The sequence below is a fragment of the Anopheles coluzzii genome, chromosome 2 (genome assembly GCF_943734685.1).
Source record: "Anopheles coluzzii chromosome 2, AcolN3, whole genome shotgun sequence".
Classification (NCBI taxonomy): Eukaryota; Metazoa; Arthropoda; class Insecta; order Diptera; family Culicidae; genus Anopheles; species Anopheles coluzzii.
The window spans coordinates 20,682,423-20,704,296 of NC_064670.1; the positions used below are offsets into that span (position 1 = coordinate 20,682,423).

General features: G+C 47.3%; 1 protein-coding gene across 4 annotated transcripts in view; it reads left to right on the plus strand.

The window, feature by feature from the left end:
• LOC120952015 (regulator of G-protein signaling loco) overlaps positions 1-21,874 on the plus strand; it is a 40,812-nt gene that overhangs the window by 12,326 nt on the left and 6,612 nt on the right. For 3 of the 4 annotated variants that reach the window (XR_005751235.2, XM_049611273.1, XM_040371075.2), the window contains exon 2: positions 9,148-9,213. The exons of the other annotated variant lie outside the window; for it this stretch is intronic. Coding sequence is in view for 2 of the 3 variants with exons in the window: in XM_049611273.1 (XP_049467230.1) it covers positions 9,148-9,213 (66 nt within the window). In the remaining variant the exon portion in view is untranslated. The remainder of the gene's footprint in view (positions 1-9,147; positions 9,214-21,874) is intronic. 4 annotated transcript variants of the gene reach the window in all.

Below are 21,874 nucleotides of genomic sequence, written 5' to 3' on the forward strand. Positions count from 1 at the left end.
AGCACACGTGTGCGAAGATGATCGCGGTGGCTTTGCTCAGCGGTCAACATCGACGCCGATTAAGATACGGAGTGGTGGTGACGCGAAAACTGAAGCCCAGCCGCGGTACGATGCGGAGGACGAGGAGGCGGAAAACTATCGGCTAAATTTGCTTACACCACCGGCCGACGCATCGTTCATCGATTCGGACTTTGAATCGATGGAACAGGACCAGTACGATACGTGCAGTAGCAAGAGCTCGCCACGGCCGGACCATCGACAGCCGGACCGGCTACTGTTTGGCGAGCCGACGTCACACCCTCGGGACAGTGTGGTGTCGATGGAAGTCGCTGCCCTGTCCACTGCGCACAGCCACCGTGGACCGAGCACGGGCGACATCAACTGCCCACTTGCGAAGTCCAGTGCAAGGAAGGCTTCCTCCTCGACGAAAGCATTCTTCGAGGAGGCACTCCGTACGCCGCTCGCCATCCGGAAGCACTTCCAGCGGCGCCGCAACTCGGAGCTGCCGAAGCAGCCGTCCCACGGGAATCTGCTGAACTTTTTCTCCGCCAAGAAGAAAAGCAACAGCCTGGAGGGTGGCCTCAAGAGTCCGCGGGCGAAACGGTCCCTTACGACGACCACCACGACGACGACGACGACCAGTGAGAACAGCTCGGAGAACGGGAGTCGCTGTACCTCGCCGGCCCTTACGGAGGACAATCTGCGCCGGCTGTCGGTGTCGTTCGTGCGCCGCGAGTCCGACTCGCTCAACCGGACGCTCGTGTGGGGCGAAAACTATGACTACTCGTACGAATGTGAACCGTCGCATTCGGACGTGGAAGAGACCGAGGAACCGGAAGACGAACGAAACAACGATGATGAAAATGATGATGCAAAACATTCGCCGCTCGTCGGCACGATCGGCAACGGCAGGACGACGGAGCGCCGCGTCAGCACCAAGCTGGTGCACTTTGAAATATCGCCCGACTGCTCGTACGAGCTGCAGCCGCCCATACTGCCGAGCTTCCGGATTGATCCACCGCGGGCCAGCTCGATCTCCACCTGCAGCGGCTCGACCACGACCGGGCTGGCGGGGTTGATTATTGGTGCGGCGGCGTTTGCAACGGCCACCACTACTGCGAGCTTTCTGAAGCGGTCCGCCAGCGAACCGGCCCACTGTAATAAGTTGCGCAGCCACAGCTGTACGCCCCTCACTTCCGACATTGGCGAGTCGGACGAGGAAGGGGACGACACGCTGGAGGGGGAGGAGGAGCAGGGGCGGCGGAACGTTCGACCGGCGGATGAGGCAGAAGATGTGCCGATGATGATGTGCAAGGCGCTGGTACCGCAGCGCCCATTTACCAGCGTTCATCAGGCGTCGGTTCGCAGTTTGGACAAGATTGGAGTAAGTGCCCAGCTCAGATATCGGCCTAATGGGGTTGACAGGCAGGGTATATTAGTATCGCGTAGCTTCAATGTTTGTTGTAAGTGGCGATCCCGTGTCGCTATTCTAATGTTGTTCCCGATCACCCGATCGGTAACAGTGTAATAGGAATGCTGAAAATCAGCGATATCTTTGAATGTCTCTCCCAACAATCGTACACTTTCCACGATATCAATTCAATTGATTTTCGCCCGAACAATCATTTCTATTCTATTTATCAACTTTTTTCTCCATTGTTGCATAGTTCATCGTTCATCAATTATAACCACACGAGCGTAATTCTCCACCTGCCCCGTGGGTTCACACAAGCCAGAAAGCAAGTTGCATTCCCCACATCCGTGAAGGGTGGAGTTGGATGCTGCTTCTCCACTGTGTGTTGCTGTCTAATTATCAATTTGCTCGAAACCCACCCCGTGCGGGTCGATAATGAGAGTGTTTAGGTTCTGTTTTGTTTGTTGCGTAGAGGCGGATGCGTTTACGCACTGGATTCCGAAAAGCCGTGGCACGTTTTGCTCCCACGGAAATTAGCAGCAGCGGCATTGTGCGGTGGCCCCTTTCGACTTCAACTAAGGTTAGACGAAAGGGTTGGCGAAGTGTAGCCGTGTGCAAGGTCGATGGATACGTTTGTTGCAATGGAAACACTGTTATCTTTGCATTTGAGCAAACCGTGTGTCTTTAATTTTGGATCGATCGATCGACTGAAATCACGTTTGTCTTGGTATGTGGAACCGGGATAGCAGAATTAGGGGATAATGCGTTCTAGCACCACACCATATTAATGTACATGCTATAAAAGGTACATTTAAAGTGGCTCCTGCATCGAATGACGTTCATGTTAATTGTTTCGCTACAATAATTGAAGAAGAAGCGGGTCACTAACGTCATCGAAATTGAATTTGATTACTGATCGCGGGGTGTGTGGTCGGTCAGTTTGAATTTTGGATTAATGCTCGTTTGGCTCTATTGATAACTGGGCATCGACTTCCCGTTTTGTATGTGAGTGGAACTATGATTGGTGGTCTTCTTTTTGAAATCCCCAACACACTGTTGAAGCTCTTATCAAATTTGAAACGTTTGGAGTGCAGTTGAAGTATAAACAACATTCAATAACAAACAGTAAGTGCAGGGTTCGAGCGATGAAGAATCAATTTTGTTTGAGATTCGTTTGTTAAACATAAAATATATACCAAACGCTCGCCCGTGCCACATGACTTTTCTCCACAATCCATCACTGTCAGTGGCTTATCAAACAACGTAACGATTAGCGTTAAGCTGCTGTGTAATTTGATGATGCAAAGGGGATACTACTTTACTTAGAACCAAGCTCAAGAACACGAATATCTGCTGAAGAGGAAATGAGGGATTCTTTTCTGTGCCCAGAAATGCGTAGAAGTTCAAATAGAACCTGGGACTTAAGGCAGCTTTAAAAAAGTAATAAACCCAATCGAGCACGTAAAACGGGTCAATTATATTTGCTTGGTAAACGTTTGATGATCGTTTCGGTGTGTTAGTCTAGCGATATCCTAAACCAATCACCGTCTAATGTTTGTGCGCTATGCCCGACTGTTTCCCGTACGAGATTCCCGTACGAGTGGCGCACTCACGTCGTCGCCTATCAAATATGGAATGTGTACGGAAGCCGTCCTGGATGGGTCGTCTGTTTTTAACAAACATACTACTACGATCGCTCAGGTAGCAGCCCAGGCACAGTCTCTGTAAACGGGTAACGATGCCACTTTGGGAAACATTAATGTCGCGGGCGTGTGTTGGTCAAGTAGTGCATACGCAAGCCGCGGCGGATCATCAAGAACGCTATCCACCACTTGAGAAGAAGCACGATCAAACCAAGGGAATCGCATCAATTTGGTTATAAGCGGGCGGCCCGCTTCAAAATGCTACCCCTGAAGAGGTGCACGGAACCCGTTATCGGTAGATATTTCTTCCCACGAGATTCCAAATGCACGACGAGCCCATTCGGGGAACGAAAGTGGCAGTAGAAAACGAAAAAAAAAAAGACGTATGCACTCTCCCGCCAGTCCGCACGATGCCGCGATGTTCTGTTCTAGAGCTCATGAGAAATAATTTTTCTTCTCTACACTGCGCAACATTGTTGCAGTCGTCTCTGCTGTGTGAGCTTAAGCGGATGCGCCTCTTAAATGCAAACCAGCAGCGCAAATGCGCATAGAGAGCATTGGTGCATGTGACACTTGATACACCGTAGCGGCGGAAGCGATTGCATCGAAGCTTTTCTTAAAGGGCCTTCGTTTGCTTCTGCGTCTTATTGACACATAAGGCAGAAAGGGAAACGGTTGGCCGAGAGTGGTGCTCGCGTGTCATGCAAATAATGAAGTAGAAAGGGGCCAGAAAGTTTATCACAACGCCGCCCAAACGAGGGAACGATGAGGAGCAGCTACCGTTTGCTTAGCTTAAGCTGGCCTCGGGAAAGCCACACTCGGTGGTAGGGCAATATTTATTCTAGGCAAACGAAAACACACACACGGGGCACCCCTATCTGTGGTGTTTAGCCGACAACGACATCGGCGGGTCATGACCATGGGAGTTGCTGCTAGAACGTAACGCATAGAACGTGCCATTTGGTTAGGTTTGGATGGCAAAAAAAGAAGAAGAGAAGAACGCTGGATATGTCGACGGTTTGTATTTATTTCTTTTTGATTGGATCGCATTAATGTATGTGAGCTTGCATTTCATTGCCTGCATAAAAAGCCGTGGCCAATCTGGACAGTCTGGGGTGGACACTGGGCTGCAATCGGCGCGGATGGGATTTTTAGTGGCAGAGACCGACCCGATAGAGCTACACAGCTCAATGGATAGGGACGGTTGGTCCGATACTTTGTTGCTCTGGGGACCACCTTTCAAACGATCTTACGAGTTGCCTTTTTAGTGCATATGCTATGAAAATCACTTCCAAGATGGTAATACATAGCGGCATTTCTATTAGTGGGGAACTGATCAACTGAAGACTGTCATCGTTAATGGGAAGTCAATTTCTCGTGACTTGGAACGCAAAAACGTGGAGAATGAATTTCAATGTTCAATCCCAAGAAATGTACTCTTAATTCTCCTGATTGCTTGCAAATGATCATTCCTGCCTGAATGGCTGTACAAAAAAAAAATCCGCTCGATCTAATCTCCCTGCATCAGTGTACGGAGCTATTTTTAGCACATAAGAATACTCCACCTGCCGCCGGGCTCTATTGTGTGTGCTTGGCAAATTGTACTGGCCTCCTGCTCACTGATCTCTCTCTCCGGCGGCACACAGTTCATGGAAATGCATGAATCTCTGTAGCGGGGATGAGGTGTGCTCGATAAGATCGTAATTAGACCTTGCTAGACGTAAGATTCGCGCTATAATTAGTACATACGTGCTATCGTGCTAGAGAAGTTCGTCTGAGTTCAGCATCCCGTTTGGAGGCACGTGACACCGATTCCGATTTCGCGTTGCGTGGTTAAGGTGTGACGGGCATCGTTAACACATGTTGTTGAAGCGTTCCCCACATTGATGGCATATGATAGTTTTGATGCATTTTCTCGCTCCCGTCAAAGGGCACACAGATGTGATGACGGTGGCACGTGCAGTTGTGTCGTAGAATCATTATAGTCCCTTTTTTAACCCACAAATCGCCTTTTATGTCTTCAAGTAATGGCTTAGAAACACTGGCTTTTGGCACTGGAGGAGGTATACACAGTTGCTTGAACTTGACCTACGGCCAAAAAGGGCTCTCACCGGCAAGTGTGTCTCGGCTTCTAACGATCTCCCTTCATCGCGCTCCGATCATCTGCTTTTCTACACGTCCCGTCCGCTAACTACGCACAACCAACGCCTGTCTCCGCAAGAATTTATGCTTCATTTATGATACATTTATCATGGGAAATAATGTTGCCCCGGTTTAGTTTTGCTTTCGGAGAATGTGATGCAGTGGCAGTGCAAAGGGAAATAAATTATCCTCCGTCTCCTTACCATCTTTTCTTATCTCTTGCTGAACAACTTGCCTGATAGAGCCGCGTCTCGGTACTACCGTGCAACGGGCATACAAAGCGAACAATCTTGCGGACACTAAGTGCCTGTGTGTGTGTGTGTGTCATAGCGCAAGATGCCGTTGGAGGTGAAATTCCAACCAACTTCTCGTGCTATTACGCACAGGGATTGTTGTGCCAGAGCTATGTGGGAGACGTTCTAAGCTCAATCCGGTTGTGCCAATCCGAGGGTTATTGTAGGTCGGTGAAATGAAGCCCGGAAATTATGGCAAACTTCACCGATCGACATGAATAACGATGATGCATGATGCAGTAAGACACACTCCGATGCTGCAACACGCACAACGGTTTGGTGAACTCGTTCCCGGAGTAGTTATGCTTTGTAGTTATCAGATATCTACCACACCGGTTCCTGGTCCGAGGAGCTGCTCCGATTGGGCGTACAGAAGTGTACTTTATACAGTGCTAAATTATTGCATCGTAAAAGTGCGTATCTCTCTTCGGCGCCCAACCGGTACGGATCCGTTCCGGGTGTTAAAGGTCTTTCGTTCCCTCTCGGCCTGTCGAGAGTCGTAACGGTGTACGCCGGATGCCCGTTAGTGGCATGATGGAGGGGGATCGAAACCTTGAACTAATCTTCATCATTCTCCGCGTCTCGGTGGACTTCGTCTCTGGTGCCATGACTGTGTGTTGTTGGGCGGATAAAAATGCATTCCAAATAAAGTGAAGACAAAACGCATCCCTAATTGGAAAAGCTAGAATTTGATTAGTAAATCCCTGTTAAAATTTAACAACTTATTCCAATATACAGTGATCTGGAATGAGCCAATAAAACGAAACATTTTCGTATGTGTCCATCCGGTATCGGGGCCCTGTGTTTCCTGTCCGCATGTTTTAAGCAAAGCAAAACCGGTCATACAAACGGCATACCGGCATCGGTATTTTGGAACACTCCTAAAGACTCATGCTCAAAAAGACCGACACCCTTGTCGATGGGAAGCGGATATTATGGCCTCGATTTGATTCAATTATCTTAATTTATGAACATTAAATTGTGCGTATTTCGAATGCAGTCGGCGGTACTACTTCGTTGTCGTTCCGACCGATTTGGAGGCCTTTCCGCGCACGGCGAATCTGTACATTGGCAAACAGTTGTTTATCAGTGTGGGAAATGGGTCGGTTTGAGAGGAGCTGCATCGGTTAAGTAGCATATTTACAGCTTTGATTTGGCTTACGCTGGGAGCGGCGCTGCGGTCTTATGCAAACCGTACTATCTTAAGAACCAACTCCAAAAAGCCAAGCAGTAACAGTAACTCCCAATGAAAGCAATTATTGTAAAGAATGATGGCATATTTTCGGAAAAGGGAGAACACCAATTGAAGGAACATTTTGGTGAAGAAAAATGCTCCACCAAACAGTATAATAATACCCTTGCAAAATTATGATTGTTGCCCGCAGCAGCGTTGTCACACCAACTTTCGTGTCACGTGTGCCACTTTTCCGCTGTGGTGATTCTCACCGACCCCAGAGTCCCAGTAGTGCATGTGGGGCCCGAACGATGCAAATTAATGTTTTAATAATACGAGCAATCAATAACGAACGATTGTGCTGTGGTACGAATGTGTTTCGCGATGGTACTCGTTTTTTGAAGTTTGGCGAATAAATTATCAAAAATAAAAACCGTTTTTCGTGCCCAAACTCGCTCGGGTCGTAAATCATCCATCAAGAGTGGCATAGCGTCTCCCGGTACGCTATAATTATACGGCTGCGCAAATGTGCAAATTGTTGCTTTTGTACGCGACTTCTTTTTCCTTTTTTTGGGCGCGCAAATATGAAATGAATCTGCTTCTCGTTGCGCTCCGTTGTCGGCACAATGCACAAAGGGTGGTTCCAATTTCAAGTGGGTCCATGTTTTACAACCCAACTCACACCCGGTAGAAAGGATCGTTTTTGTCACGTTAGAATGGTGCACGTGCATGCTCATTGCGCAAAAGTGGAATTCTAATGTAGATGACCCATACCCTGCACTCGTGTACGCAATTTGCACATTTTGACAGCGTTTTCCGTTCGGAGAGAAGAAATCCTTTTCCGGTCCACTCTTGAGAGCAGTTAAGTTCCCAGGGAAGATTGTACGGGCGTGGCGTGTAACAGTTTAGAACGGGAAGGAAGGAACGATGTTAACAAAAAAGCGGAAAACCACCACTCGAGATCTTTACTCTAATGGATGCGTGCGTCACTTCCGGTGTGTTGACGTTGGAAAGGGCTGAAAAAAAGGGTATGGTTTGAAATCGTTGTCCTAAATGCTCTTCATTACCTTATTAACATACGTACGGTAATGAGGAAAGCGATGTAATGGAACTTACAGTTCTATTCGAACTACCCTTCGTGCGAGTTTCTTGGTGTGATTTGTTCCGTTGGCAGGCCCACATGCACTGCTGTGCGTATTTTGTGGCTCTTTGTCGTGCATTTGTTTGGTTGTCGGCAATAAAAATAAACTGAAAGAAAGAGAATACGCGGGATGGTTGAGGTGTTCATCATTAAAGCGGAACCTCCGGAACCTCTTCTGACAGCCAGCTGGAACGCCCTGTCTGTTTAGTCCCGCAGCGTAGCTTTCTCCTGTCCTGCGCGTTCCTTTTCCAGTTTTACCTGTTTGTTTATTCGTTTTATTCGTAAGATTCTGCTTTATTCTTGATTGAGAGGAGTCTACAGGCTGTTATACACATCCATAATAGTTAAACCCTCTGCTATTATTAGCTCGTTTGGGGAACGTCTTCCGGATGTCGGTAAAACATCACAAACAGACACTGAAAGAAGGTGGACCGTTCGGGAGGGCTTATTTAGCATGCGCTTTACACCAAGGACAACTGAACTTGGTGGTTGGTAACAGCACATACCCGCTGCTAATGTCGATGATTACTGTATAGAGGTTTACCTTTTTTCGGCTTAGCTGGTGGTCCCTAGTTTGTACGATCTTGTATGATCAATTCTTCAAAGTTATAATAGCATGTTATGCTTCCCAAAATGTAATGTATCAAACGTAAGATAAGTTGTGATAAATGGAGAAAGCGTTACACTACTAAGCAAAAATGCATTTCAGCGTTTTACGGTGTTAGGACCGAATGGGAAATCCAAATTTAGCTCTGCCTAAACCATGCACTACCTAGCACATCATAACTCTGCGCGCAGGGTAAACTAGACAAAGCCAAATTAGAAAGTTCGGTGGGAATAATGGTTTCTGCTACTGTGTTGTGATGATCCGCTCTGCTATCTTTTGAAGACTTTCCTTTTTTTATGAACCAATGTAAATAAGAGTTATGGTTGGTTTTGACATTGTGGCCTTTTGCCGCAATTGTCAGCTCGCTTAACTCAACTGTCATTCTAACGCTGACGCTGGTGAGCTGGTGAATTTCTCCACTGTCTCGGGCAGGCACATTGCAAATTCACGTGCGATCGCGCAAGTGTCGGTATCAATTTACAACCGAGTGCCATGTGTTGTCAGCCACAAAACGTGTTAAACTACACGCGCGCCCAACGCCTCTACACGAACGACTGCGTGCGTATCCGGCGTATGTTTGAGAGCAATATATATAAAAATTAAACCAATCAATGTCTTGCCGTTGGAGGTGTTTGTTACCTTACAAAACCGTAAATATTGATGGTTACGGTGTAAATCATCAGTAAGTCAATCTTCTAATTGTTTCTTTTCGTTACATTTCTTCATTTTGCAGGTGAGTGCTCCCAATCTGCTCGAGGGTGTTGTTCACGATGAGGACGACGTCACGGAAAGTAGTCAAGTAAGTAGCACCCGTTATCCGGCGCGAAGGTGGTGCGCTTGAAAGATCATTCCTCCTTCCTTACTACCGTTAGCGATCGAGTGCTTTACCAGCAGTTCGTTTTGTGTCGTCATGTTTGGAGCAACTTGGAATGTCGACCAGATTGGGTGTAGTCAATCGATGCGTTACACACGCTTTCCCCCGAATCTGCCACGGTCAGTTGTCGAGTGCGTCGATCGAATTAATTGAGATGTTAGTGCGTCTTCTGACTGGTAATCTTCGTGCTAGGTGCTGTAACTGTTGCTTACAGGGTTGGATGCCTTCCCATCCTAATAAAACGGGGGTTTCAATGTTTTAGTGACCGATTAATGACTTATTTGCGGTACACGCATCTTTCGCAGTCTTGTGTCGTATTCCTAACACCGAATTAACTGTGATATTTGGTCCTACACGCTTCCTTTCATTTTACATTGTATCCGTTTGTCTGTCTGGTATACATACCAGCAGAAATTGCTTCCCTCGGTTTGGGTATCAATCATCTCCGCCGTGGCTGTTGTTTCCCATAGTGGCGGAGGAAATGGTAGGTTGGGCTCTATTGCTGGTGCTGTGGCCGATCCCACGGAACGCGCTATTCGTCGGGTTTCGTCGAAGAAGTCGAATCATTAAACTGCCAAATTGGCTTATTAACGTTAATATGGTTGAAGCATCGTACACGTCGGAAGACCCTAGTAGTAGGTGCACCTCTTTTTTCTCGTTTGCCAGCCAACAAGCCATCGTCCGGAGATCGGACTGCCAGCGAAGTATCGCAGTCGGTCGTGTCTCGTAGAAGGAAAAGCTTGATTGCATTGGAATGACCATATTAGCTACGGTCAGCGATCGGTTCTACCATTTACAGGCTGCTGTTTACTGGCTTGTCCTACCCTGGAGTCGCTGCTATACACTGTTGAACTAGATCCAACAAAAGGCCCTCCCCGGCCTCCTTGTGGGTTCGTTGCTGGAAGAAGTGGTTCCAGCGGAAAATTGAAGCAACTGAAATGGTTACTTTTATTTTGGTTTGGCGGTGGCTCATATTTTGTTGCTTGTTTTTGTTGACTGGTTGCCGAAGTTGTGCTTCAAAATAGAGCACATTGCATTGACCGGCAGGGCTTGAGGGTAATGTGTGTATGTTGCAGTTTTTTGTTATTGTTGTTATCGAAACATCTGTGTAAGCACAAAATGTGTGTCGAAACTGCTGCTTCAACAGTGACTCAGACAGTATCGTCGGGTCTCGTTACGGCCGTTGCTATGTTAGGTTCTACTTGTATGCGAACTGATCGTGTTTAGATCGGCAGTATTTAACTTTTAAACAAACTCCACTAGAATCCAATCTTGCTGCGTGTGATCTTCTTGCGGTGATCTTGCCCTGCTCAACGGTGTGCCATACGCGAACGGCGAGATGATGCTGCTTACGCAAGAGAAACAGTGAGAACGCGCGAGCGACATTGCCCATGCCGCGCTCCACAACAGTGCTGGCAGTGATCGGTGAAGATCAGCCCAAAATCAAAGCGCAATCTCACACGCAACTCGCGAACGCGAGAGTAACCTCGTCTGGGGCTCTCTGCGGTTGCCACATGCGGCCTTTTTCACATCAGAAACTGTACCATGAACGTCCAAAGACCAAAGTCAGAGAGAAATGAGAGCCTTGAAATAGGGTCGTCTGTGCATAAGGGCGATGAGCCAGCTCCTCTCTAATGCCAACCCATGCGAACCAAACCAGTGGAATCTCGTACTGCGACGGACACCATCCCACGAAGAGAGTAACAGAGAGACAGAGAGAGAGAGCGCGGATCACACCCTCCGACAGTGCAAGAGATTGCCCCGCTCGGGATGAAGTTGGTTGCTGGTGGGTCCGCTGTTGCCGATTTAGTTTCCATTAGACGGCGCAACGAGGGCGACACAGCTCTAACAACGCAAACCACGAGTCGCCGTCGCGTTTTTGTGGGAGTTTGTACTCGCCGTGTGTGTGTGTGGTTTTGTATGTGTGATGTGTGCAGCTTCAACCGTCTTCCCCAGTACCCGAATGCTCGGTGCGGGTTTGTTAGGCTACGGTCAGTTTGGGGGAAAGAATTAAACTGTCCCGCATTGTGACGACGGAAACAGACAAGTTGAAAGCGAAAAGAATGCAGGCAGTGTGTGGTACGCTGCCTGGGAAGGGAAGCAATATGTCCGGCAGTCGTAGTGTTACGGTTCGCGATCATAAGAAAGCCGGAAAAGCAGCACACCCTTAGCTGTGGACGGTTTTCCGGAGCGCGAAAGGATATCAACTTCCTATGCGTGTTTGCGTACGTCAACGGTACGGTGTAAAGCTTCTCGCAGTATAACGCACAACAGCTGTGTTCAGTGACGACTTCAAAACTGTATTAGTAGGGTGTGGTTTGTTTGTGTCTGTCCACGCTAGTCGGCTATGCTACGTGCACGTATTTCCTACAGCAAGCATTAAATCCGCGTACGCATATTCAGCTGCACGCTTTTTCGTGTGTGTTTCCGGCAAAGTGGTCGTGCTTGCAGTGCATTATAGGAAATAGGGGCCCTTCGATACGCCATGTACACGCACACGTGCTTTAATGCAGGCGAGAGTCACATTCACTCACTCTCCGTCTCTCTCTCCCGCTGTCTTTTCAAAAGTTGCAGTCGAGTGTGATGCATATGGTGGACGCGGTACGTCGTCAATTCAATTTCCTTTAATTGACCGTTCAAACAATCAAACCAGTCGCCCTGCTGGTTCCGTTGTGTTACGGTGTGTTTTGGACCGCACGAACGCGCCCTCGACTAGGTGATCTTTTCAACGTACAAAACAGTGTGATCATCGTGCACAAGTGCATTGTATTTCTATGCAACATCTTGGTTGGTTGAGTTTTGAACTTTTGTCTATTGCTGGTGTGAAGAAGTTGGTTGGTTTTTCGGAAAAGTTTTGTAGAAGATGTGAATTAGGACCCTGAAAGGGAAACGCAAGTGTTTGTTCAAGTTTGTAGCTCAATGATCCATTGTGGTGCGCGCGTTCCCGGATTACACGCAGAGGAGGGGTTGAAAAGCGTTTGGAATGGAAAAAGTTCACCGTGGAAAAGAAAGTGAAGCATTTTCGAATGTACGAGTTGGTGTGTGTGTGTGTGTCGGGAGGAAACGAAAGCAAGTAACGTGTGTTGTTGTGCGCGGAGTTTGCTTGTGAGAGTGATCGCTAGTGGTTAGGTTTGGCCGTGATTTTTGGGGTTAGTGTGAAGAAGCGTGGCCTAAAACTCATTCTCAACCAGCCAAAATGTCCGTGAAAATGGTAACCGATCTTGCCAGCTCCGAGCTACTAATTGTCTTGTCGGAGGGGATTTGTCAATTACCAAATGGCGTTCAAGGAGAAGCGCCAGTCAAAATCATTAATGCAGTCGTGTTGCCAAATACTGTGAAGCGTGTGCAACGCTCAAATCCAATGCTTCACCGCCGAACGAGTGGCACGGATTTTGAAAGTGATGTATGGAATTTGTGTTTATCTTCATCTTTTTGTATGTCTGCCTGTGCCCTACCGAATGCACGCAATGATGATTCTCTCACTTGTTGCGTGTCGGTTGGAATTAGCATTGGCAGCTTCGATGTGTGCAAATTGAATTGTTTTTGTGTGTGTTTTTGGGCAATGAATGAAGCCTTTCTCCGTCTGTTGTTCCCATCATTGGGCACCCTTGAATAAAGACGAGGAGGAGATGTGCGAGCGGTAGTGTGTATTTAAAAATGAGGCATCCGTTACAACGGAGGATAATAGATCAGTACGGTCCGGTGTAAGGAAATGGTATTCCTCATAGCTCATAGGCTCATAGTGAAGGGAAGATGGCTCCTCCCGGTCCAATAGGTTCGTTCGTTTTCCTTAGGCCAAAAGCAACGCACGGAACACCCAGAACCAGAGAGAAAGGGAGTTTTGGGAAATTAGGAAGCAAAAAAAGGCACGTTGGAGCCGGGAGGCTTTAGAGCGGCTTATTGCGCTTATACGTTTCGCTTCCCGTGTGGGAGCCGAGGACAGGGCAGCATGGTTTAATGGTTTACCGATGATCAAGCAGGTTCGCCGATTTTGCCGAGTTGAAAGAAGGGGAAGAAAAACAAAACAAACCACCCGTCTGTTTCCCCTTTTCGCCACTCCGGTCACGCTGCGCGGCCCTCAGACGCTACCTGAGAAAACCACCTTCGCGGCCGCGGTGTGTTGCTGTGTAAGTGTGTCTGTTTAAACGCACAGTCGCAAGCAGGGACGGAACGACGAGAGTAAACAACTTTCTAGAGATGGAATAATTATGATTGAATGCATAAAACCCGCTCCTCTCCCGCTCAACGATCTTTGGGCGATCTTGACGGCGGGAAACACGGGTGATGCACAGCAGTAACGTTGGTCAAAACGGTCCCGCCGGTAGTTGGTATTTTTTCTTGTGATCGTGGGATTATTTACTCCCGCCATACCACCCCCTTTCTTTGCAGCTAGGAAAAGGCTTTACGCGTTGATGCCGCCCAGATGAAGCACAGCTTCAAAAGAGTTTACCGGGCGGCGGAGGATGCGATAGCTAAGCAATCTTAATTTCCAATCCAATGAGTAAGCTTTCTTCAAACGCAACCGATCGTTTCTTTACTCAACTAGTGGAGGACGTCTTGAAGACGTCGTGTTACCATGGGAGCGTGCGATCAGGTGCTTTGTTCAAGCCAACATACATGTTTTCATTAAAAAGCTCGCAAGAACGGATAAAATTTAGTAGAAAAGGGCGTTTAAAATTACACTTGACAAGTCTTACGGAAAGAATCTACGCAAAAAAAACGATCTAGATCGTTCCCAACTGCTATACGAGCCTTTTTTCACTTTGCGCATTCTTTGGGTGATGCAAAAAAAGGGAACAATCAGTCCCCCCCCCCCTCTCCCCGCGAATGAGTGCATTGCCGCGGTGCAACAGTGTATCTGCCCGGTACGTTCACCGCAAACGACGGAACGGAAGTCACATTTCAGCGTGGAGCGTAATCTCTCAGCCGTGAAGCAAAAGCCCTTGTGTGACAGCAAAGGTTCGCCGCAAATTTCTCCTGGGAACCGCATAGCTTGAAAGCGTTTGAGCAATTTTTTTTGTCTCTATAACAAAAAAACAGTCCAACTCAGTGCCCCCTTTCAAGGAGAAGAGGGGGATGCAATTGCATCATCGTGTAGCTCAAGCACCACCACCACAAACACCGAGTGTTCCTTGCGAGCTGCTCGGATGATGCGGCAGTCAACCGATACCGTTTAGCTCGCTGGGCTTGCATTATTATATTTCCGGCCCCAAGGTTAAGATACGGTCGGGTTGGCGTCGGACGTTTTGCCCACAACCACACAGAGCTCCGCAGCACAATGGAGGTTATCCTCGTTTGCGCAGCTCGGTCGTCGAGTTGCTGGCGCATTCTCTACTTTATTTTACTGTTTTAGACCGGTATGTGTCTAGTTGTGTGGTATGAGTCATAAGGATACGCATGAGGAGATTGACGATTTTGTAACGAATGTTCGTGCAAATGGTTGTTGTAACGGTTTTCGTATAGTGCCCTGCGTTACACTCAATGGACACTTAAAAGACGATAAGTGTGACAGAGATCTTCCCAAAATATCGACCTGAACTATCAACCTCTTTTTTAACATCTTGTAAGTTATTGCCCAGCAAAGACCGACAAAAGGCCTCACAAAACATTTAATAGCACTACGACGATTATCCGGTATGCTTAATCCTCTGTCGATCGTTGTTCGGCACTGAAAGTTAGCTAATGTCGATATTCTCAAAGGAACATATTTCCCCTAATCTTCAAAAGCTGCTCATTACAGGATCGCGTGTTAGTATCAAAGCTACGAGATCAGTTTGCATGTTAGCGGCAGATCAAGATCGGAGCTCTCGGGTATCTTTCAAGCGTGCGCGCCGGCCGTAGGTTTTCCGTACCGTGTCAGTAAAGTGACACCTTCAGCAAGACCCCATTGCAACACCCGGAGATCCAATGGCCCGGCCATCCTCATCATCATCATCGTCGTCGTCGTGGTCTTCGTCCCGTGTGCATCGATGCGCATTAGTCGCTGGCCCTGTCTAATCAGCACTATCAACAGTCATCTATTGCGCGCAGAAACATTAAGACATAAGAGGCTGGCAGCACGACACGCAAATTTATGTTGCTTCAGTGCTCGCTAATGCTCGACTAGTTGCTCACTTTCCCCGACCGTTTTGTATGCTCCGGGAAAGCTATTCTACGCGTAGTGACTGCTCTCTCATGGACGTGTCGATTCCACCGGCTGTTGGGGTATTTTCATTATTTCTTACCATTTTTTACCTAAACAGCCGGGTCGTGTGTACTTTTGTTGTGGGTCTCACTGGTTGGGTGGGTAATGAGATACCACCACAACACAAAACGGGTCCAATGTCCAATTGCGTAATGAATGTTATTAGAATACATTATCGTCCTCTTTGGGAACGATTCCTCTCCACACACACACACACCCCTGGAGTGGGTTGTCCGAGTGTATTAGCATCTGGGCCGTGAATGCTGATGCGGCACAGTCCTGTGTGTAGACTCTCACAGCCCTTTCCAGAGAGTGGGCAGCTGTGTGCAGCAGTGTGGAAGCTGAACGAGATTAATTAAGTTGATCGTATGTACAGGAGCGGGCCACGACTCTACGGTGGGAGTTTCTGGTGCTGTCATCCACTGTGGGTGCAACAAGCGTTGCTGTGCAGGTTACTGTAAACGCTAGCTTGACAGTTTGCCCTTGCTTACCAATGCTACGGATCGATGATTGATCAATGACTGCTGATGCAATTGGACGGGTTAACCGCGGTAAAGGTTGAATTATTTGTAAGCAATGCTGTCAGCAAGCGGGGTACACACAACTCAAATATTACTAAGAAAATGATGTGATTGCTGCTGTACAACTACAATCATGCAGCAAAGCGATCATATGAAGGGTTTTTTTTTAAGTTAAACAATGCTCCAGAACATGGTACACCCTTTGCCGGCAAACGGTCTTTGTTGTGATGTTGCCTTCCATTCTAATCACTCATCATAGACACTCGCACAAACAAACAGTTCATTCGATGGAAAATTCGTATAAATCGTATAAATTTACGATTTTCTTAGCCGAACTGATAAGCCATTATCAGATTGGTGCTGACACTGAAGGAGAGGATGGTGGCGTTCCGTTGTTAATTTTAAACCTTCTTGACCTTCTACCTTCTGATGGACTGTTTTAATCTCCAAAAAGCATGTTGTAATAGTAGCTTACAATGCCATTGGATGCGGAGAATGCGAATTCCCTTTCGAAGCATGTTTTTGGTTTTTTTTGCTACAGCCCATACACATTACGCATTCAGAACAATTGTGTTGTCGCTCAAAACTGCTTCGGTTCGTCGCGCTTGCAGCACAAGGGAGGGATGATTATGATCTGGGTGTGTCTGTGTTGCTGTTCGGTTCGGAACATACTGCGCCGCAAAAGTACACTGGGGGTAATTGGCTGCCACTTTTCCAATTAGCCACCCGGAATGAACATACTTTCGCTCTGTTTTGTCGTAAAAAAAGACGCTTCTTGTGTCCGTCTGTGTCTTCTTGTGATGCTTGCGCCGTAAGTGAGCTTAATTCTACCGTGGAATGGAAGGCACGAAAAGCGAATCGCGCCCCACTCTACCACACCCGAGGAACAGGAATGACAATTGTTTTGCATTGGGGAAAACTGATTTGTTCCCTGGGCTTTCCGTTCGCTTCTTTTTGCCGTCGGCATGGCCGATATGTCCCGTCAACTGTCTGAACCAGGGCATCTCCGGGCACAAATTAGCCACCGGTGGTGGAGTGTGTGTATGGTCTCGTACTCTCTACCCCCTGCGCGAAAGAAGTCATTTGCGCGTCGGTCGACCAATTGTGTTTGTGTTGCCTCTGGTATGTCCCCTGGTGGCGCTGTTTTTGTTGCGGTCCACTTGTTCACCGAACCTGCACCAAACAAGCCGTTTTTCGGACCCTTCATTCATTGGAGCTGGTGCGTTGGAAAACTGCAGCACAGTCGGGAAGGCAACGGAGCGACACCGAGAGAGCAACTAACGGCCCTCTTCCTTCCGGGTCTCTGTGGGTTATGTTGCGTCGTTCGATGGCTGTGGTTTGTTTTCCAAGACGCTTGAAATTCCAACGTGGACAATAAAATCTACCGACTACCGTTTCCGATCACAAGATTGTTTTGTGCGACGGCTGAAGTTTCTATTTTGCCTATTTCCACAGGGACAGGAGGGAAATGTTTTATGGATTGTTAAGCTGTTGAGAGGGGGCTTTTGAAGCACGATGGGAACGGGAGATAAACAAAATCGCTTCAAGCTATCGTGGAAGGGGGAGTTGTAAAAATACACTTCCGAGACATTCGTATGGCGGCCGGGGTCAGTTTGTTGCCACAAGCTGCAATATACAAATAGTATCTTGTTTACGATTATTAGCGAAGAGATGATCGAGGATCGCTGGTGATCGTATACATTTATTTATAACAGTAATTCGAGGCTTATTTGTCGCACGTAAGATTATTGCGAATATTTGCTCCGTCATGTGTCATCAGCGCTGATAATAATGTTCCCGAGCTCAGTTCAGCTACAATCGCAACGCGATTTTGTGTCTGTTTACTCGTTACGGTCAGCGAAAATCTCAGTCCCGAACAGTCTGGAATTGTTTGTAGGCATGTAGAACCACAATTGCACTCTTCTTAAAGTCGCTACTGTTTTGTCATCTTTTGGCGCTGGACAAACCCGCGTGCCTCCTCATCCAAGCCCGGTGGCCCAGATAAGCGGAAAGTTCGTGAAGGTTCCGCTTTCGTCGGAGAAGCACATGTAGAAACTGATGTACAAACTGTCGTGATTCACCGTGGCCGTAGTTTATTTGCTTCCCAATGCATCTCACGTACATTGGAGCTGTTGTGGGCTGGTGATGGGAAAAAAGCGCTGGTCGCGTATGGAAAAGCAAACAACTTGTACTGTAACAATGACTTTCGGCTGGGTTTGGCTCTGCTGGGAATGGAAACTAGGTTGATCCTATGTGGCTAGTGATGGGGGTGCACTGGGTGATGATAGGAGCGTGCATGCAGTACTTTTTCTTTTCACCTAAATTTAAAAACAAAGCAATAGCACATTCTCCCACCCTATGCAGTTGCATTCCTTCAGTTGGAATTTATGTGTGTGTGTAGTTAGTTTTCAATATTACACACACGATAATCGCTCCTATGAATGGAATAAATGGGAACGTGGGCTTTCCTCTTGATCTTGATCTTGCTCCAGCTCGAACTCGAGCACATGTGTGTGTGTGTGTGTGTGTGTGTGTGTGTGTGTGTGTGTGTGTGTGTGTGGCTGTGTTCCAATTTTGGTACATTAAAAGGGTCTCGCAAGTTGTGTTGTTGAAGGTCGGGGCACAGATTGAGACGTGACTGACGGGAGTCTTTTTTCCACTGACGTTGTTATCCCACGTAATACATTTGTGAGAAGATTTATATTGTCTCGTAACGTTGTGAAACTAACTCGGGATAAGGAGGACCACTGATGAGATCGTTGACGTGTGCCATACTGTCGACGCGGGTGCATCCGGGGCGCGCGCGTTTGGTGCATTAACATTCGTGTTGGCTGCCGACGGCTGCATTCCACGAATTGATGATGCGCCTTTTGTTGTGCTTAGTAGCGTCGTCGCCCATCATCATCTTGCAAAGAACCCGAGGCACACAAGTTCACCCTTCAAAAACGGTAGAATGCTGAGGAAGTTGGCGACAAAGATGAAGCGAAGGACGGCAAAGACGAAGGACGCCACATTCACTACAATGGATATGATTCATGATGAGTTATGCGGACAAATTGGTTTTTATTAGCTTCTGGTTGGCTTGGTGCGCCAGCGACCGTCCCTGACGCAGATATGTGCATGCATATGGCTGTGTATTGCTAATCTGTGAGGGTCTCTCGTGTTTGGCGCATTGCCACAGTAGTACAGCACAGTGTTCATACGCTTGGATTTTTATGATTTGCAGATGTTTCAATAGCGCATACTACGCTGGAATAGGGCCCTTCGATCGTGCTTAGAGCTCCCCAGAGGTCCAGTTCGGTTTGCTAGGGATTACAGTACTAAAAATAGTCGCATGATGTGCAATGCAATGCTTATTGTAACCGCATGTTTCATGTTACGTTAATTTCGGTTTCGCTTAACTTAGGGCCACCCGGACATTTTGGACGCAAACATGCTTTGTGGAAAATCTTTGGAACAGTTCACACACGGGTAGGATTTCTATCAACACAGGGGACCGCAGACTTTTCATCGTTAGTGGGCAATCTGTTTTTTCTGTTCCTGTTTCCCCGGCAGTTGCGGTGTCCACCGAGCGTAGAAAGCGGACAAGGCTGCCCAGTGGGCTTGGCTAATTTTAATTTACTCCAAATAGTGCACGCTTATGCAAGGGTCGTAAAACGCATTTCTGTACTGCGCACATTTTTGTGTTGTTTTAGTATAGTATGTTGTCTTACGCAATTGCTTGTTGGTGGATTGATAAATAAAGAAACCGGCAATGTAAATAAAGTACAACGTTGCGGCACTAAACAGTACTGCAGGCAACGTAATTCATTTGTAGCACGATCAAAATTAGCATCAAAAGACCCTATCATTGTAGGCATGTTTCACCATGTGAACGCTGCAGGTTATCGCTTTGGGTTTTGTTGTTGCTTTTATCTGTTTATTGGATTTAGCGTACTTGATCGTTCAAAGAAACGTGACATGCGGTACACTGGTGGAAACAATGTTTGCTTTCGTACCGAATGGAAGCGCAAACTTTTTGGCCATCCGCCACGTGTTACCGATCACATTCAGCTTGTGGCATGATCACACACGCCCGAGACTTTCTATCGCCATGCTTGCACAAATGGTTAGCATCAGAGAGATTGCGTTTTCAAGCCATCACTACGGCTTTTCATCCCAGGGGATCGCTTCCGGTTTGATGTATCTTGTGTTGTTTACGTTGCACCAAATGATGATCTCTTCGGTTCGACGCGTCCTGTTCGAATGGATGTTTGTTGACCAAACAACCATTACATATCCCAAAACTGTGGGCGTGCTTCATCATGCTGCTAGAAGTGCGCTACGATTGTCAGTCAAAAGTGTGTTCGTGTTTTTTTCTGCGTTTTGCTTCAAACGCGGAATGTAATGGAATGCATTGGAAGCAAAGTCGACGGAGTAGATTGTCCGTGTGTATTTGTATGTTGTACGTATAATCTAAACAATTCTGATAATGAACTGTCTAAGCGCGCAGTTTCAAAGACGTCCGTAACTTGCCCCAGACATCAAGGCTCGAATCGATCGTATTTCGATCGATTGCATTGATGATCGACGTCAAAATAAATCATGCAGCATCTTTCTCAGCGATCGAACGGCACTGTTATCTTGCTGCAAATAGATTCCAGAATAAAGAATCGGCCCAGCTTGACGTCAGCGTCCAGCAGGGTTTAAATCATATCATAACGTCAGTGCGATCGGTGCAATCAGTTTCACCATCTACGCAAACGCAAAATAAACGCTTTTGCACTAGGTCAAAATTGATTTAGTATCTGGTGTAAATCAAAACATTTCGTTGCATTTTCTACTTGCCGATAGTAATCAACGCTTTTGCTGCCGTCACACACACTCACCGCTTCAGCGTAATGAGTTATTAAAGCACAGTTTTAAATTCAATTTCTCCGTCGGACGGTCGGGGACCACCTAAGTTGACGAAAGTCATCCCACACCGTCTCCCTCTGGGGATCATCATTAAGTACAGCGACATTACGTCTATCGTGACGATCACTTCCTCTGTGAAACGGCTTGTGCTGGCCGATCCGCCGGACGATTTCGAAAATAATCATCCATTTCAGTGCAGCCTCTAGCAAGGCCTAACAGGAGGCGGCTTCGCTACTGCTGGGCAGAAGATAATTTGTGACCTCCTGCGGCTTTTATCGGTGTCTTTCGGACACGCTCCGGTGTTTGTTGCCGAGTTTCGATTGGCTTTTCGTCAAACGCTTCCAAAGCATCCTATTAGCAATAAGTTGCGGCAGCTTACGAGACACGCTGCGGGAAGGCCGTGCGCAAGCCCGTAACGTCCCTGGTGTGCAAGATAAATTGGGCTTTTTTATTATTTAAACGTCAACGAGATATGTTTCTGCCTGTGCGCTGCTGTTGTGATCGGACCCGCTCAACACATAACGATCGTCTTTTGATATGCGATAAAAGCAGGAACGATCACACTTACCGCGCAGCAGCCGTACACAATACAGTGTGCAGTATTATGCTGAACTTAACACCCGATTGAAAACTGTTCTCTGCTGAATGGCTAAATAAAAAAACAGCCATCAGATAAGAGTGGAATCATATAGCGGGGGCAAGGCAAGGCTGACAGTCACGGTTGGAAGTAAAGTAAAGTAAAATATTTGTCATCTGTTGCGGTGTTGTGCCCCCCCCCCCCCCCTCTGAGCTGGTGTAAAGGTGCAACCAAAGTTACCTTTACTTTCCAAATCCCCAGCATCCCGAGATGATGGTGCCCGTTGTGATGGGGATGAAAGTTTGGGAATCGATTACACTGCAACATAATTTAGCACGCGCGAGAGTAACTGTCGCTTGACCTGTCGCCCAGCGCCCAGCGTGTCTGCCGGTGTCAATCAATCTGCCA